Source organism: Ochotona princeps, chromosome 10, assembly GCF_030435755.1.
Source record: "Ochotona princeps isolate mOchPri1 chromosome 10, mOchPri1.hap1, whole genome shotgun sequence".
In the NCBI taxonomy this organism is placed as follows: Eukaryota; Metazoa; Chordata; class Mammalia; order Lagomorpha; family Ochotonidae; genus Ochotona; species Ochotona princeps.
In genome coordinates, this window is record NC_080841.1 from 28,295,023 (window position 1) to 28,313,801 (window position 18,779).

The following is an 18,779-nucleotide window of genomic DNA, read 5'->3' on the forward strand; positions in this document are numbered from 1 at the left end:
CTGGTATTTTAACCTCCGCAAGTGACTATTCTGTGAGTGTTGAATTATTTATGACCAATGGACTAACTAACCAAGGAATGAGAGATGCTTGTTATTTATTCAGGTTTCGGCCCCAGGAAGCAATGAGGAGGATTTGAACAGCAGCAATACTTGGGCAAGTCTTTGGTAACCGGACTTGGACCATCTTCTCCCTGGAAACGAATCTTGATTTATGACTTTTCAGAGTTTGGTATGCTTTGAGTTAATGCAAGGAAAGTATCAAGGCTGTTTGGGGAATATAAAGATATATAAATTTTCTGGAATGAAGGCTTATAAAATAAATGACATTGTTGATAAAGTCATGTTGAGTTTTACGATAGCCACTATGCTTTTCTCATCCCTAACTTTTGTGTTTATGAACAAAGAAAGTTTGAGGAATCAGTCAAAAGGTAGCTGAATTTTTTTTTTCAAATGTCACCATTTGATTAGTTATTATTCTGTTTGAGGAGAAATGGAAAACAGTAAGTCGCTTTCCTCATGTGTCTTACATGTTAACATACCTGTACGTGTCTATTAACTGGTTTCACATGGCTATTCTGCCCCACAGACCTTTCACACCTGTGCCAGTGTGTTATGAGGGCTGTACTTCAGTATAGGAATCATTTTAGACCTTGCCCTTGGATTTGATTCTACTGTATGAAAGGGATTTATTTGTGTTTAACTGCCTTGGAATTCCAAGTCTGATCAAGAAGAAAACAGAGTTTTTAAAAGAATGACATTTTAGGAGTAAAAGGGGGGGGGGAGAAGAAAGCACAAATATTTTAGGTGCAAATAATTTTTGTAGCAAAATAAATATTTTAATATGAGCAAAATTTCTCACTGAACTGCTATGTAAATGAATGAACCCACTTGTAATTCTTTGTGGTTTCTGCATTAATAAAGTGAATCTCAGTCCCATCTTCTCTTTGGTATTTATTATTATGAACCTGGTCCCGGGGCTTTGCTCAGTTTATTCTGGTACTTCAGCGGCTGTCGATGCGTTTTTCCTGGCCCCTTTTCATTGTCTCCACACAGCCAGGTTGACCCCACAAGCATCACGGACTTGTGCTGGGGTTGGGGAGCAGGAGAGCTGGGGAAACACTCTGAACTGTGGGTTCCAGGTGGCCAGTGTGAGGTGCAGTAACCATGATGGCCAGTGTGCGGTGCGGTAACCATGATGGCCAGTGTGCGGTGCAATAACCATGATGGCCAGTGTGCGGTGCGATAACCATGATGGCCAGTGTGCGGTGCGGTAACCATGATGGCCAGTGTGAGGTGCGGTAACCATGATGGCCAGTGGCAGTCCAGGAACTCCTGGCAGTTGCTTTGCTCCCGTTTTTCCTTCATTGGATTCCTGAATTGATTTTAACCTCAGTTTTCCTGCTGTTTAACTCTGTAATGTAAGACTGCTAAGTGAAGTTCCCTAGGTAAGTTCTGGGAGTGATGTCACTGAAAATCCACACCAACTTTCAGGGTCAACCCTTAAAACAGAAAGGTCACTTTTTTCCTTGTCACTATCAGAGAGACATCAGGGCGGGGGACTAACGGAAGTACACATGTAGTACTCTTAGGGGGTCTTCCCGTGGGGAAGCCAGCAGGCAGGCCCGGGGTCTTGCGGACAGGTGCCAAGCTGCATCCTGCTCTCAGGGGCCCCTTCTCCCACATCTGCTTTTGGAAATCAGAGGGCAAGAGGCCTGGGACTAGAAGAGAAGATGAGGACTGGTGAAGATTTATAGTGAAGAACAATAAGCTAGAAAAACAAACCCTGCTGGAGACCCTAAAGGCCTTGCAGTGTATTGCCAGCTGGGGTGAGAGAGTTCACTCCCTCTTGGGTTGGAGACACCATCCATCTGTGTGGACGCCTGGCCAGTACGGGAACACGCATCCCCAGCCCCTGGGGCCCTGGCTGAGCTGCACCTGAGTGCAGGCTTACCAAACTGCAGGCTCCTCTGAGCAGTTCTCTTTTCAAAATATTTATTTACTTGTTAGAAATGTAGAGAGGTTGTCTGTCTGCTGGTCCGCCCCATAGATGACTGCGGTGGTCAGGGTGGGCTAGGCAGAAGCGAGGAGCCAGGAACTGCATGCGGGTCTCCCTGTGGGTGGCAGCGGACCACATAGTTGGCCTATATTGTGTTGCTTTCCCAGGCACCTGAGCAAGCAGCTGGTTCAGAGGCAGAGCAGCTGGCTTTCCACCCTGTGCTCTGACACAGGATGCCTTGACTTGACCTGCTCCTCTGCAGGGCTGGTCTCAGGAGCCCCTTCTAGGACCTGGTCCCCTTCCCCAACCCTCTTCCCCACAGAGCTCTGTTACAGCAAGAATCCTGCCTGGTTAGGTTAGTGAGCATCTCTCCACTGGTTGATATCTGATCGCCCCGGACAGCATCTCAAGTTGCTCAGCTCTCAGCTGCAATGTGTAAGCGCTTGGCCTGCCATCTGCAAAAATCCTGGTAAATGTGCAGCAAGGACCCCCTACCCACCATCTCTCCTCTTGGCATATATCCAACCCGCTGGCCCCCCTCAATCTGCTCCTTGCTCATAAGCCCCCCAGCTATGCTTGGTGTAGCCGGAGTAGAGCCAGATTTCTGTCCCCTGCTGTAACACCCCTGTTACAGCATTCTGGAATATTCTCCCTTGTACTTGAATGATGAGAGAACCATCTTTCAACAGTTCGACTGCTATACCACCCTAACTGCAGTAGCTGTTTGAAATAACATCTGATTTAGAAGTGTCAGTGATTGCAGGGCCTGGAGACATGCCCTCTGCCACAGGGAAGCCCTGGGACCTCGTACCAGTTCAAACTTGCTTGCCCTTGCTGGGTGGGTGTGCCTCCAGGTTTGTCGGGAGGAGGTGAGCCCACGGGAGTTAACGCAGGGGCCTGGTCCAATCGCTCCATCCCCACGCTCTGCCCCTCCCTAGACCCTGGGCAGCTCGTGGGGAGAGCAGCGGAAGACAGATGGTCAGACGCTGCAGGGCCCAGGCTGTGCCAATTGCTCTCCCGCGCTCCCCAAGAGAGACAGCTGGCCATCCGCTGCCTGATTTCTACTTTCAAAGTCACGCTTTGTTCTGCACACTTCGCGTTTTATTTATTCTAGGTTAAGTGAACTACCCCACAAGCACAGTGATCCAGAAGGCAGCCACGTGGCCTCGAAGCTGCAAGTGGAGGTCGGCGGGGGAGGCCACCAGGCGCCGACCTCGCGGAAGCTACCACTCACAGTCACATCACCACTACTGGGAGAAGCGCTCGGTGTTCCCATTAGCGTCCCAAGGGGTTCAGGTGCTGCCTCTTCTGAGAGTCCCCCAAGGCTGGAGAAACAGCTGCGCTTCGACCCCATTGCCTTGCGCCAGTCTGCCAGTCTCAGCGTGTTCTGATGAGCTCGCCCGCGCTCAGCCAAGGGCACCGTGGGCGTCTGGGTATCTGCCCGCCTCGACCTCCCCACGCAGTCCCGGGCCGGGTGGCTCGGGGTCGCCGCACTGAGCCTGGCCGCGGTGGCGCTGGGGGCACGCGCGTCCTGGGCGGCTGCAGCAAGTGGGCACCGTAGCACAGCTGTGGATCTACCGGGTCAGGTTCTGCAAGGGGGTGGTGATGAGCCCCGCGGAGTGCACGCTCAAGGGGCTGCGCAGCGGCCACCTGCGGGACAGGTACGGCCCAGTCCGCTCTTTGGGCCGCTGTGGGCGGCTAGGGAGACACGCGTGGCAGGCTCCCCTCCGTGGCTGATCTCAGAGCGCTGGAGTCTGAGGTTTGTGCGTTTTTAGTTCTGATTAGCTATTTTGGTATCTTGAGCTCCTGAGAGATGTGGAATTTGTGCCCAGGGACCTGCCAGTCCACAAGCGAACTCATGAATCTGTCCTGGGCGGGCGGTGAGCTTCTAGACCTCGATTAATTTTATTTACAGTTTGGTGTTTGCAGAGCCTGTTCCTAGGGATCCCGGGGAAAGTTGAAGCGATGGAACCCAGCCGTCCCAGAGCGCGCTAAGCGGCAGCACCCGTGATCCCCGCAGCTGAATGGGCTCACAGTTCAGAGGTGCTGTTGCAAATAGGCTGGGCTCTCTGATTCGCTCAAGCGTGGATTAAGTAGTTGAGGCCCAGCGCCCTTTTTCACTGATGCGCTGTCTGGTGATGAGAAGCTGTTCATGAATTCCTGGGACTCAGGGAAAGGTCGCAAAACCCCAGGCTGACTCTGAGCTCGAGCAGGCTTGGGGTCTCATTGTGAGGCGGCCTCGGCCACCTTCCCAGAGCAGCCGCTCAGCTTCAGCCAGTAGCACAGCTGTAACCAGTCCTGTGGCTTTTCCCCTAACAGCTCCAGACACAGAACACTTGAGCTCCTAGGTGGAAGGTGCTCTCTGCTCCTGTATGCTGTGGGGATTGTAAATATCTGTGACTGGCTGCGGTTGTTCCTTGGACCCTAGGGTCAAAGGCATGATTCTACTCTGTTGATCCAGAAAGCATTTATTGAGTTCATGTTACAGTTGATGCTTGTGAGAGCTGGCGCTGGTACCAGACCTGGCGCTCAGTGCTTGGTTTTGGCCATCACACATTCTCAGAAGGTGGAATCAGAAGGCAACGACGGCTCGGGGTCCTAGCTGCTGACTGCTCATCAGAGGTTGAGTTTAGAGCCAGCAAGCAGGAAGAAGCACCGGAAGCTGTCAGGCACTACTCAGCAGAGGCAGTAGCAGCTTGATCTGGAACCTGGACAGTGAGTACAAACTTCCCAGGAAAAGAAATAGGGAGAGGATTGTACTAGATAGATAGAGAGAATAAACTGGGCATAGACAGCCAGAGAGGACAGTGTGTGCTGGGGGAGAAGCTACCATATGCACAGGTTTTTAGTAAAATTCAAAACAAAGAGGTATATATGCGGTGTATTGCAGCATCATTGGTAATTGTCAAAAGGTGGAGACAACTTAGATGTTCGCTGATGAGTGGAGAAACGAAATGTGGTGTAGACATGTGACGGAGTATTATGCAACCACAGAGGGGTGCAGGTCTTATATATGCTCTAACATGAATGGGTCTTGAAGCACAATGTTCATTGAGATAAGCCTGATGCAAGAAGGGAAGTGTTGTATAATTCTGGCTCCTGGAGACAAAAAGCGTATTCGAGGTTACAAGAGGCAGGAGAGGAACTGGGGAAAATGGTAGTTATTCTTAATGGTTTAAAGTTTCTGTTTGAGATGATGAAAAGGTTTTTGGAAAAAGTGGAGATTATTGCAAAACCATGTGTGTGTTCAGTGCCACTGAATTGCGCATGTCAAATGGTCAACATGGTAGAAGTGCTTAAGCATAAATATATTTTCAAAATCTGTTAATGGACACTTGTGTTTTTGCTTTTTGCCATTGGAATGACACTGCAGCAAACATTGATAAAGCAGCGTGAATGTTTTCAATTCTTTTACATTCATGCCTAGAAGTAGACCAGATACTTTATACAGGATAAGAACATTTCAAAAGATTTATGAAAAATGCTAAATTAAAAGATAAGTTTATTTAGTGGTAAACTGCTGTGGACTGCATGCGTGGGTTGTTCCATGAGCTTTCTGAAATGCCTTTGGATGCATGTGTTTCATATTCTTTGTGGGTGAAGCCACAGGAAATGTGAGAAGCCCTGGAAATGTGGCTGCATTAGGAGAGGCCCTGCTTAGCTCCAGTTATAATCTTTGGCCAGTGTTGTGGAGTGGTGGGGCTCATGGCTCAATTCCTGCTTGGGATGCCTGAATCCCAGGTCAGAGGGCTGGCTCTTATCCCAGCTACTCTGTGTCCAATTTGGCATTCCTGCTAATGCAGCTTGGAGGCAGTAGGTGATGGTCCAAGTTCCTGGTTCCTGCTACCCTATAGCTTAAAGGAAGAATTATGGAGGGGTCTTTGAATGAGATTATAAGATCAGATTTGCATTTTTCTAAGATCAGACAGCCATTGTTGCCAGGGAGAATTACTAGACTAATACTCATTTTCTGCTATCAAAGATTTGGGGTAGGACAGGCAGAGCTCTGTCTGTGGAGGAAGAAGAGTAGTCACGGGGAGAACTTGCACCAACGTATTTCTCTTGTGTAGCTGTACAGCTCAGCCATGATAACCTACTGGAAGTGATGGAAAAAATATCTTTTTTAATTTTACAAGGGTGTATCTTTTTTATATGAAAGTCTAATTATATTTTCATATAATTTAAATACATAATATATAGTCCGTATACATATAATATACACATATATACACATGCATATATACACATACATATGTATATATTTAATATATTTATATATCATATATATGCACACACACATATATATATATAGAGAGAGAGAGACAGACAAACAGACAGAGAGGGCTTCCATTCATTGGTTCACTCCCCAAAGGGTCTGAACAAGCAGAGCTGGACCAAGCTGAAGCCAGAGCCAGGAGCTCCCAGATCTCCCAGATGGGTGCAGGACCCCAAGCACTTGAGCCATCCTCCTCTTTCTTAGGTACGTTAATAGGAAGCTGGATCAGAAGTGGAGCAGCTTGGATTTGAACTGGTGCTCCTATAGGAAATCAGCACTGCAGATGACAGCTTAACATGTTACACCATGACACTGGGCCCCAAGAAATATCTTTAGTGACCTAAAATTTCTTCCAAATCTTTTCTTATGCCTGGGGATGGCACAAGCAAAAATTTACTTTTCTTATTGTGATTGTTCCATCAGTGTGCACAGAAATGATCAAAATGCTAATATATCTCACTTCTTTGTGCTGAGAGATAGATTTCACAAACGCATTCTTTTTCTGGAAATGGCTGTTCCTATTACTTCTCCATTTTTTTTTTCTAGGATGTACAGAGTATTGGGAGTATTAGACCAGAAAAAAAAAATAAGCCACATTAGATCTTTTAACAAACTGCAAATTTCACAGCACTGGATATTAAAATTAAAAAAAAAATTTAAAGGGTGAGTGTGGGGGCTTGGGATTGGCACGGTGTACGTGGTGGTGTGTGCTGTGCTTCTGAACTCCGTGGCCGGGGATGGCACAAGCGAGGGCGCCTCCGTCTACACGAGCTGTTGCCTTCCAGGTGACAGGTACAGTGCTTTCTTGTGCCCTTGAACTCTTTGTGTGAAGTAGATTTTTCTTTTCTGCTTGGGGTATTATTTAATAAAAGTCATCCAGTTTTCTGACCATTGACATGAAGGCAGAATTAATGTCTTTGATTTCAGTGCCATGAGCAAACTCAAAATGTTCTGCAGATCTTGTAGGTTGGAAGCTAGAGTTGTTAGCGAACTTTTTGAAACTAGTGGGCAGACTGTCTCACCAACTGCTGAGCTGGTGTTAGCACAGCGGGGCAGGCACAGCAGACTTAAAGGGAGGAAATCAAAGACAACTGTGCCTAACTGGAGCTCCTGCGAAGGCTGACTACCTGTCATAGTGCTCCATTCATACCCTGTGTTTTGAACAGGACAGGTTTTGGCTTGTGATCAACATGAGGGGAACACGGTCACTGCTTGCCAGGAACCTCACCTGGTTGTGATTTCCCTGACCTGTGACAGGGACACCGTGACACTCAGTGCACCCTACTCAGAGGACCCGCTGTTGCCCATCAAAACACCCACCACCAACGCAGTGCTCCAGTGCAGGTAAGGCAAGGGCAGTTTTTACTCTTCCACGAAGTGGCTGACAATGTCAAGTTTCCACAGCTTCCCCACCCAAGTCCATAAAGATCTCATTTTGCTGAGAATACCTTAGGATGCCTTAGTCTTGTTCGAAGGAGCCAGTGATTGTACATAGAACTGCATATAAATATACATATATACATATATGTATAATAATAAATAAAAGGATGTGAGCCAATGGGAAAAAAAATGGCGAGCAATGGCAAGATGAGAGTGATGAAGGGAACTAAGCACATGATTAGCAATGAACCGAGATAGCAAATGCACAGTTGGCAGGACTGAGTCGTCAGCTTGAGGAAGGAACAAGCAAGCAACTTCTGCAGCTTATGCTGTCAAAGTCCCATGCAGAAAACCATGGGAACGGAAGCACAACTACACATCAGCAAGAGAAACATAACACCCCCAAGGGGTCCAGGGCCAAGACACAAGGGGAGCAGGAGGGAGTCCATCCTAGAACCAATGAGATGAGAGCTATGTAATGTATACACAAGCCTTGCTGTACTGTGCTTGAAGCAACCGGGTACATTCCAAATCTGAGTTAGGATAGGAGTGGCTGTGTTGACTTTTGATTGTTCTAATGAGAGGAAGTTCAAATAAAGGAAGGAGCTGCAATTCTACCTGTGGCTGCTCCCTGGGTGCTGCCAGAATGAGGGCAAGACTTTGCTCAGCAGGGCACCTTCAAATGACCAGAATGGTTTTGAAAGGGGGTAAGGTTCTGTGGATCCCCTGTACAGGTAGCTAAGTCCTTGACATTAACTTGCAGGGTGCATAAAATGCTTCTGCAGGGGTCTGGGAAGATTCCAGAATGTGGGGTCAGCAGCTGGATAGAGCTGGGTAACAGTCATCCAGGACAGAGGCTGAATTCCTGCTCAGAAGCTTCTGGAAAAGTGAACTCAAGCATCACCTTGGAGCCTACTCCACCCAATAACTGGGGTCCTCCTCTGCCCCTCTTCATGTCCATCACCTGCACTCACTTCCTGCTCTCCCACTTCTCCCTGGGGCCACAGCATGGGATCACTAGCACCCTGGACCACACTCTGTGACCTTTTCTGTGTACCCACTATCACCCTGCCTTTGGGCTTGTGGGTACCACTCACAGGAACCTTTCTCCCTTGGCTGCATTGCCTATGCTTCTGTGCGATTCTTCCTTCTGCTCCTGACTTTAACCATGACTTCCAAAATTTTTGGTCTTGACCTTCCTCCCTCTCTACTTTCCTTGGTTACGTGCTGTGTTGCCATCTGCCATCATCATGAGGGCTCCCTCCTGGATGTTGGCATGGCCAGTTCTCTTCTACTATAAGTGTCTGTGACAACTCCCCAGGGCTCCGCTTTGCTCAGAACTCTTCAGTGGCTTCTCATTTCTCAAAAGGCCCAGCCTTCCATTCTGTTACACACTCCTCTACAGCTTTGCTGCTGTTTGCTTTCCCAGCCTGTATTTGCAAAATGAGCTCTGAGGCACAAACTAGACCTAGAACCTAGCATAATCCTCTGCCTCCTGCCATCAAGATTATTTTTAAAAGTCTTCCTTTTAATTTGAAATGCAGATTGTATAGATGGAATGAGATGCACAGGGAAAGAGATTGAGATTTCATCTGCTGGTTTACTCCCCAAATGGCTGCAATGGCCAGAGCTAAGCCAATCTGAAGCCGGGAACTTCCACCCAGTCTCCCACATGGGTGCAGAGGGTTCCTGAGGGCTTGGACCATCCTCTGCTGCTCTCCCAGGCTAAAAGCAGGGAGCTGAATCAGAAGTGGAGCAGCTTGAACACAAACTGGTGCTGGTGTGGGATGTTGGTGCTTACACGTAGCCGTTGAGCCACCACACTGACCTCTGCCATATAGATTTCTTGATGCTGCCCCATTCAAAGTCCTTGGCTGTTTTTAAAAAGCTACCTCCTAGGACAGGAGGTATAGCCTAGTGCGAAAGAAGCCTGCATGCCACACAGGAAGTGCCTAGGTTTGATTCCTGGCCCTGACTCCTGATTTCAGCTTCCTGCATATGCAGACCTGATAGGTAACAGTGATGATTGGCATAATTGGATTCTTGTCACCCATGTGCAAGGGACATGGCTTGAGTTCCAGGAGCCCGCCCAATGGTTGCAGGCATTTGAAAACTGAAGTAGAGGAAGAGAATGCGCGCTCTCTCTCTCTTTCTCTCTTTCATTGTGTGTGTGTACATCCGTCTGTTTCTCCGCCTCGGACATTAAGAGAGAAGTCACCTCCCTGGCAAGTCTTCTCTGATGGCAGACTCCGCCCCTGGCCCCTCCTCCACCTCTCCCATTGCCGGGGTTTTTCCTGTGCAAACTGAGTGCCCCCAATAGGGGTCCTGGTGGGAAGACTCTCCCGAGGTCTTCTCCAGATCTTCGTAGGATTCTAGGCTCCTAGTCAGGGTCCAGTCAAGTTTTCTTCTTTCCCTTTTTTTTTGTCAAGTAGAACTTTCCTGATGGTGGAACCTTTACCCTACTTATCTGTGTGTCCATGCTCTATTAGATTTCTTTTGCGCTTAAAAATGTCTCTGGAAATATGTTTCTAATTAATAAATAAATTCCCTGTACCCTCATTTCTCTTTGCTCTTTTCCCATGTTTTTTGATGTTCACAGTGCCCCCTGGTGGAGAGATGCTTACAGGCCAGGCTATGATGCTGTTTCAAAATTCAACATACAATTAAGGTCATATTACATGTTGTAAAACGAAACGAGACAGAACAGCACAATGCACCTATTCAGAATAATTCACACTCTTGGGAGTAAAGTTCCGGATTTGGAGCTTTGTCTTGGGGTGCATCTTACACTCACAGAGCTCTGCCTTCTGCCTCACCTGCTTGGCTGGCTCCATCCTCCCAGGTCACAAGTCAGGATGGTAGGGTGATTGCTGTGGTGCTTTTATTTCCTGAATACTGGGTCTTCTTCCTGGAGTTCCTTTACCTTCTGCCGTGTTGGGCTCAGTTATGCTTCACCTGTCCAGACCAGAGCTGCACATAGATCCACCCTCCCTGACTGCCAGGATGATCACTGACGGCTCAGTTGAACCAACCCATACCGTGCCACCTGAGGATGCTTATTCACAAGTGTTTTGGGATTTTTTTTAAAGAACATTGATCTTGAACGTTTTCCATGTGAGTGTCCTCTCTCCATTGCTGGGGTGCATGGGCTTGGCTCACTGATTCGGACTGCCCTGGGAAACAGGACCCACTGATCGAGCGCATGGGCCAGGGGTTGGAGGACAGCAGAGGATGCTAGTCCTGCCCTGGCAGGGAGATACCGGATACAGATGTGCGGTGACTTTGGGATCTTAATGCATGCAACCTCAGGCAGGCACAAAAGGATCTGACATTGTGATGAGCCAAGTCTCCCTCAGCAGGCAAGTTCGGGTGGTCAGGGAGGTCACCTGAAGAGGTGTTGCCATGATAATTTTACCAGGGAGAGACAGAGAGAACATTTCCCTCAAGCGACTGTGTCGATGTTGAAGGTAGGTATCAAGGAGCCGCATGCTGGTCAGGTGGTCTCCCAGGACCAAAGCATATGTTGGCCATCTGTGGTGCCAGCTCCTGGGAAGTCCAGGCGGATGTGTCAGGGAGGTGCTCAAAGGAATTTGTACTTGGTCCCCTAGGATTCTTGAGATGAGTTGCTTATTGGCAATGTTGAACTGAAAAAGGTGATGGCTTGTCCCAGGTAAGGCTTCTTCTAGTTCCCCTAGGGGTTGGCAATGGAGCTCAGGAGGAGTCGCTTTGCCTGGTCCCCTGTATGACACACTCTCTCTCTGTGTCCGGATGCATTTTAACCGTGGTGGACCCAGACTGCGGGGTCATGATCAGGAACGAGCCACTAGAAACACTGGAAAGGTAGAACTGGGCCAATGGAGTCTCACTCTCGGGCTTAGGTGCCCAGGAAAGAAGCAATATCCAAAGCTTAATGCCTGTAAGAAGGATGTGGGACCACATGGGTATCAGGTCCCATCTCAGCAGCCCTGCAGACTCAAAGCTTTGGCCCTGACTATTGTGCAACGTGTCAGAGAGGAGGGATGGGGGGGGCAACTGCTTAGGCACAGCCCTGGGAGACTTGGGGTAGGGCGGCTACTGGTCAGATGTCACATCTTTCATGAGAACCACCAGGAAAAAGCCCCAGGCATGCTGACGGCCTGGACTGAAGGGCTGGGATGCCATCCTGCCCTTTACCTCTAGGTGTGAGGCTGTGGGCCTGTACTCTACACCAACACCTGTGGTCCACCATGATGCATCTCAGCATGAGGGCCAGGGGGTAGCAAGATTGACAGATGACTGCCAAGTGCGTGAGCTGCCTGGCACAGTGAGTGGTCAGGAGAAAATGTAACAAGGAGAGCAGAGTGGGTTCAGGAGAAGGGGCTCTTCTAGAACTGGAGAGGGTCTCAGGGTGCAGTCAGTGGCTGCTGCTGCTGAGCTGGGACCGCCAGCGTGGGCTGTGACTACATTAGAGGTGAAGGTGCTGACGCCTGCAACTTCTTTGGAAGTAGAAAAAGAGTGAGGTGCATCGGATTGAGGGGTGGACAAATATATGATACAGGAAATGCCTTTCAGCATTCAGTAGAATTCCAGCAGTGGGTCAGTAGGCATTTTCCAGAAACTTAACTTTTCAGCCTGCTTGAGGCTGTTTGTCATAACACCACGTATGACAAGGCAAATGATACCAGCAGAAGCAGCCGTGACAGAGGATAGCGGTTCTTCAAAAAGCGCCCACTCCTCAACAGAACACACTGGAACCCAATCTTCCTACTTCTCCATGGTCACAAAAAACCACAAGGAGCAAAAATTGGGATGGGGGAGAGGAAGAGGAAAGAACCTGGCATGGGAATTGGGAGCATGGGCTCTGTGATCCTAGCTCATCCTGCTCAGCCGGGTCCCAGCCCGCATCCCTGTGAGATCAGAGGTGACAGGACAGCTCCAGGTGCTACTGTGTGCAAGTCAGCTGAGGAATTGGAGGAATTGGCTGTGATGGTGTTTCCCTAAATTAACTAATTAACTAATGGAAAAGCAGGCAGAAAATAATAGGCAGAGAGCGAGGGAGGGAGAGAGAGGGGGGAGAGAGAGAGAGAGTGTACTTTCTTCCATTGGTTCACTTCCCAAGTGCTCCCAACACCTGGGGCTGGCTTAGGACAAAGCCTCGAACAAGGGACTCAACCAGGTCTCCCAGCTGAGGCAGGGACTGCAGTACTCCGGACACCATCACCTGCTGCCTTCCAGGGTGCACATCAGCCGGAAGCTGGACTTGAACCCAGGCACTCCAATACAAGATGCGGGAGGCCCATGCAGGGCCTTAACTGATGTACCAAATGTCCACCCATGTCATATCTTTCTGTACATCTTGTTCTCTGTCCCACCACAATTGATACCACTTGATGTCAGACTAGATTTCGCAATTTTTCTGCTTGCAAAAAAACGCCTGCTCCAAGCACTCAGTGGGCTGGTTCCCGGAGTCTCGGCGCTCCCTCCCTCCCTGGGAGGCTGTGTTTATAGAAGCAGTACAACTAACTGACCCCAAACATAGAGGGAAGGTAGGAAGGCTGCCGGGGGCGAGGGGAGGGAATGTCACAGGGATCCTACCCTCCCTCCCCGCTCCCGACCTTCCGCAGGCTCCACACAGCCCTAATTGCTTCTAATACCGGGGGAGACAGAGCAGCCAGCCGAGGTGTCTTGTCCTATCTCGGACTGAGATTTAAATTGCCACAGAGGTCGTAATGTATGTGTTCGCCAGGACAGGTGGTCATAAATCGGGACGAGAAAGGCCCGACCACATCCCATAAATCACAGGAAGGGAAGCACACAGTGATGTCAACAACAGCCTCTTGCTTTCGGGCGGGTCACTGGGAGCCACACTGTGTGTCTGTCTGCTCCTGCTGCCCTAAGGCTGCAGCGGCTTTGGAATGCAGATGCTCAGCAGCGCCACCTGTCTGCTGCCTGGCCTCACCTACCGCTGTGCATCACCCACAGGCTGGGCTGGGGAGGACACTGGGAGATGATGAGCAGAGAGAAGTAGGGGAGCCTCTGTCTGTGAAGGGAGGACTTGCAGAGGTAGGGAACAGAGTTCTGCCTGCTCAGAAAGACAGGGAGCGCCGCGCTGTTCTTGGTTCGGGGACAGTGGCACACACACTGATCCTGCAGGCTTCGGGAGCAGCTGGGGTCTGTGGAAGCTTTCTCATAGCCTTGTCCCTAATAAGAAGAAGAGAGCATGTGTAGGACACAGGCACTAAGATTCTGCTGGTGCATGAAGCCTATGGCGACAAGGGCATTTGCTGCGTGTGTCACCTGTGCTGAGTCAGGGGACAGAGGACCATGGTGCTGACAGATTCATGGGAGAAGACGGAAGCCCAACCACCAGTCTGGCCCCATCACCTGCTCCTCATGGTGCGTTGGCAAGTCCTTGGGTCCTCAAGGACCACCTTTTACATGTAAATCTTTTACATGTAAATCTTGGCCTTGTAAGATTTCTTCTGACAGATGAGACTAAGGCAGTAGGTATGAGTTTTTTTTAAAGATTTATTCATTTTATTACAGCCAGATATACACAGAGGAGGAGAGACAGAGAGGAAGATCTTCCCTCCGATGATTCACTCCCCAAGTGAGCCGCAACGGGCCGGTACGCGCCAATCTGATGCCGGGACCAGGAACCTCTTCCGGGTCTCCCACGCGGGTGCAGGGTCCCAGTGCATTGGGCCGTCCTCAATTGCTTTCCCAGGCCACAAGCAGGGAGCTGGATGGGAAGTGGAGCTGCCGGGATTAGAACCGGCACCCATATGGGATCCCGGGGCTTTCAAGGCGAGGACTTTAGCTGCTAGGCCACGCCGCCGGGCCCAGTGCTCTTGAATTCTTAACTAGGACATACAGTGAGTTGTGGAGCTTCTGGGAAGGTCTCCACGTGATCAAGTGACCAAGATGTGGCCTCATGAGCTGCTGTGGCTGGGACTGATCCCTGACCAGAGATGCTGCCCAGAGCCATGGACTTGGCCTTGGGTAATCCATGCACCAGCCTGGCAGTGTGAATGATGAGCTGCCTTTACAGTGAGCAGCGCTTCTCTTCACACTACACCTGTGCTCAAGCTGAATGCTGTGTCATAAATGCAATTATGAATTGTTTGCATGGAAAGAGAAAAATGCTCCAAGAAAGGAGATATTGTGATTTCTGGTTTATTAATCCCAACAAATGCATATGTGTGTATGTGTGTGTGTGTGTGTTTACATGATCGTGGCAGATCAGTGCATGAGACAATCCTGGGCTAACTACCAGCCTGTTGAACACTGAATACTTGGCCACTTGCAATATTTCCATATCCCCACAAGGGGTCGCTAGTGACTTGGTTTTGTCTTCCCTTGCCCTAGAAGGTGGCTTGGAGGTGTTGTTGGAGGGTGGGCAGTGCTGGCAGGACATTGTGGTTACTGAGAAGTCCTGGCCAATTTCCCAGCCAAGAATCAACTCTCCAGTCTCATAACTCTTTCCCCAAACCAGGAGACCACCTGACTCAGGTCTCTTTTAAAAGATTATTTTGAAAGAGTTACAGAGAGACTAAGAGAGACAGATCTTCTGGCTCCTGTTTCACTCCTCAGATGGTGACAATAGCCAACACTGGGTCAGGCAGCAGCCAGGAGCCTGGAGTCTCATCCAGATCTTCCACACGGGTTTCAAGGACCTAAACACTTGAGTCATTTTCTTCTGCCTTTCCCAGGCCATTAGCAGGGAGCTGCATTGGCAGTATATTGGCCAGGACAGGAACAGGTACACAAATGGGCTGCTGGCATTGCTGGTGATGGCTTTAGCAGCTACACCACCATGTCTGTCCCATCACCTGCCTGTTTATGTATTGCGTCCTAGCAGCTTTTAGAGAGGCTGGGTTGGGTGGTACGGTAGCATTTTGGGGTCTTTTATTCTTCAGTTACCTGGTGGTATAGTGAATGTGCAGGGGTGGAGTGATGGGAAGATTTCTGTAGATATCTCTTGGGCCTGGGGTGTTCTTAGAAGGTAGATGGATAGCAAGGGACAGATTACACTCAGGAGGAGGAGTCCTCAGCATGGAGACATGGAGACCTGTGTACTAGCTCCAGATTCGCCTCTGAGACTGAGGATCTGGAGCTTCTGGGCAAACTGGCTACTCCTCTGATACCTACCTGCAAAATGAGGATATCACAAATTCCTGTATAGGCTTGTCAGGATTTAAAGCGGTAGTTGGTGTGTGATTGCTTATAAGTTGTCAATGTGTGATGTACAGAATTCCAAGTCTCAATTCCCTCATGGAGATGATCAGAGCTGGGGTCTCAGAGTCCAGATCTTGTGAGCTGAAAGATGTAAGCTTTGAAAGCAGCTGAACTGTCCCAGTCCTAAAACAGTCCCGCTCAGACAGGCAGATCCCAGTTGACTCTGGTGTTGCACATTCACAGAAGGGAGGGAGGCCAGGAGAGAAGCCTGGTTTCCAAGGGTTCTGCAGTGGAACCTTAGTATGGAGCTAGAGAATAGTTCTGTAAGGCTGGTAACTACGACGTGGCAGGTAGTGGGAATACAGCAGCAGACAAAACAGATGCAGAGCCTATGGCCTGGAGTTCATGGCTTGAGTGACAGGCTAAAGATGTCCAGAGAACCTGCTCCACTTCATTCTCTTGTGCGTTTATTGGGCATTTCTGGTTTGATGGAAAAAAATTACAACTACATCGATGTCATGCTTTTTTCCTTAAGCAAGGTGGAATGAAATGAATGCTCTTAGCAACAATGTGTTAAATTAAAAAAATGTGGTATAAAGTTAGAGTTGACATAGGAGGCAACAGAAGGAGAACTGTACCCTGGTGGAGAAGGGTGGGGAATCTTGCCTTGTCACACATCTGCCCATGGTCATGCATTTGGGCTTCCTGAGTTTTCTGCCTGATAAAGATGTATCGCCTGACCCTGATGCTCCAACATGTTCAAGCATTCAACAAGCATTTGTGGTCATGAGGAACCCCAGCCTTGGGCAGGGAGGGTGTACACAGGTCCTGTTTTCTGGGGACTCCCTGTCTTGGAGAGCAGATTTGTGCCCTGACACTACAGGACAAGACATGGGAGTGTTGATGGCAGGGCTCCTGGCTTGGAGTTCCTGGATTTTCTTCCTGGAAGACTTGGGCCTTGAGGAAAAGGTGGAATGCTAATGCCTAGGGAATGGAGGAGGGATACTCTTGGGAATCCCAGAGGAATCACCGAGCTGGTGAGACACAAAGCAAGATGACAGGACATGGAGGAATCCAGTACGGCATGGGTGCAGCAAGGAGCAGAGGGTGTTGGAGTTGCAAAAGCTGGTTGGGGCCAAGGAAGCGGCTTACACGCCAGACTGAAGGATTGGAATGTTAGTTTTTAGGCACTTGGGAGCCATTGAACATTTCTGAGCCTAGGAATGCTAAGACGAGAGCAAAATTGAGACAGTAATATAGTGTAGTGTCAACAGTGGATTGAAGGCATGGGGAGGAAGAGGAAAAGAGGTTGTTTAAGAAGTTATTAGCGTCACCTCTAATGGAGTCTGGCCATGTTGGAAGCAAGATTTTGATAGAGGGAATGGGAAGAAAGCAGCAAAGTCTATTGAGGTCATGCAGGAAGCAGCTCAGGACTGGGCAGCTGGGTGCAAGCCATGGGGAGCAGGGAAAAGCTGAGAAAGGGGAGCCCAGGGCAGTAGTTTGGGTCGCAGAGCTGGAAGAGGGAGAAGGAACAGTATTCAGCACCCAGTGTGCCTGGGTACGTCGAGCACTGATCTCTTGATTCTGAAAAGGAAAACGTTAATGTAGAAGAACCATTGGTTATTCCCTTCTAGGCTTGCACCGAGCTGGATATTTGCTCTGTGACACGAGCAGGTGCTATTTGGTCACACTTTGGTACCAGTGGTGTTCTCTGTGTCTCTTATTTGTCTCATTTTTTAATTTCAATAGGATTTGCAAGGGGATATGATTTTTTCTTTTTTCCCTGCCAATGGTGCTCTCTGGAGCTGTGCAGTATGGTAGGGTGGTTCTGTCCACCCAGTGGAGGAGAAGTCACAGGTATTTGTGCTCTGACGAGCTCTGACTTTTGTTTGGGGCCCATTGCAGTTATCACCAGTGTGACCCTGCTAAACAGAAATGATATAGAAAATCACCTCTGTCTGAATAATATTTTGTTCTAGAAACCCCAGGGACAGTCAAAGTGGGAGACCCTGTATAACTGCTGGGTCAATAAGGAGAGCCTGGACTGTCAGATGCCTTCGAAAATGGCCTCCCAGAGTAGCAGCACTGCGGCAAGGTGTTTCAGAAGTGACACTTCATCATGTTCTTGAGCTTGGGTTTCCTCTTTTGGATTTCATGCCTCTCAACACTGCCTGGCAACTCCCCTACAAAGCAAACAAATATAGTGTTGGTCATTTGGTAAGACTTTAGTATTAACTCCTTTACATGACAAATAGGATTCTGAAAACTACCCATGTAACTGATTCTGGAAAAATGCTTTCTCCTGCTTCTCTATGCACCTGGTGGGATTGCTAACCTCAACCATCTCACCACTACTCCTAGGGAAGGGCAAAAGAAGAGAAAGAGGAAGAGTGGATGAGTAGATCTGGAAGCTTTTATTGGCCCTGTGCATGGAAGTTAAATAGCTCCTCAAATAAAATTGGAGTGCCATGGAACTTTCCTTCCCACTCCAGGCTAACTTTTGAAAAGGGTGTAAAGAAGCTGACCTTCGCATGGACTCACAAATAACTTACTAGGTAGGACACTAGGTAGATTAGTTACTCCTCACTAAGGTATTGAAGATTTCTCTGCACACCTCTCCTAAAACTGTTCTGCACCTCAACTATTGACATATGCCTTGTTAGAGTTATAAGCCAGTTTAGACTATCCTGAAATCTGCCAAGTTCAGCAAAATTATGCTTCAACACTATAAACTGCTAAATACTAAAATGAAAATAGACACGAGACAGCTGAATAGTAACCTATAGCCATTTTAAGGTGTACAGAACCGGTTGTATATAAACTAAAATTGAAATGTCAATGAAGTAGTCACAGGATGTGGTTAAGAGCTTGCATTTTTTAAACATAGTGGTTACTCAATACCATGTCAAATAATTCCATAATGTTGTAAATTGTTGTTGATGTTATGTTGTGGCTTTTAATTGATTGGGA

General features: G+C 48.7%; 1 protein-coding gene across 1 annotated transcript; it reads left to right on the plus strand.

Moving 5' to 3' along the window:
• The first annotated feature begins 1,248 nt into the window (after nt 1–1,248).
• Nucleotides 1,249–17,841, plus strand: LOC101521779 (mitochondrial amidoxime-reducing component 1). Its single transcript, XM_058669697.1, is given in 10 exon segments — nt 1,249–1,298; nt 3,111–3,292; nt 3,407–3,515; nt 3,517–3,657; nt 7,444–7,460; nt 7,463–7,610; nt 10,616–10,718; nt 11,261–11,321; nt 11,420–11,492; nt 17,715–17,841. Coding segments are annotated over 10 exon segments (1,011 nt in total).
• The last annotated feature ends 938 nt before the right edge of the window (nt 17,842–18,779 follow it).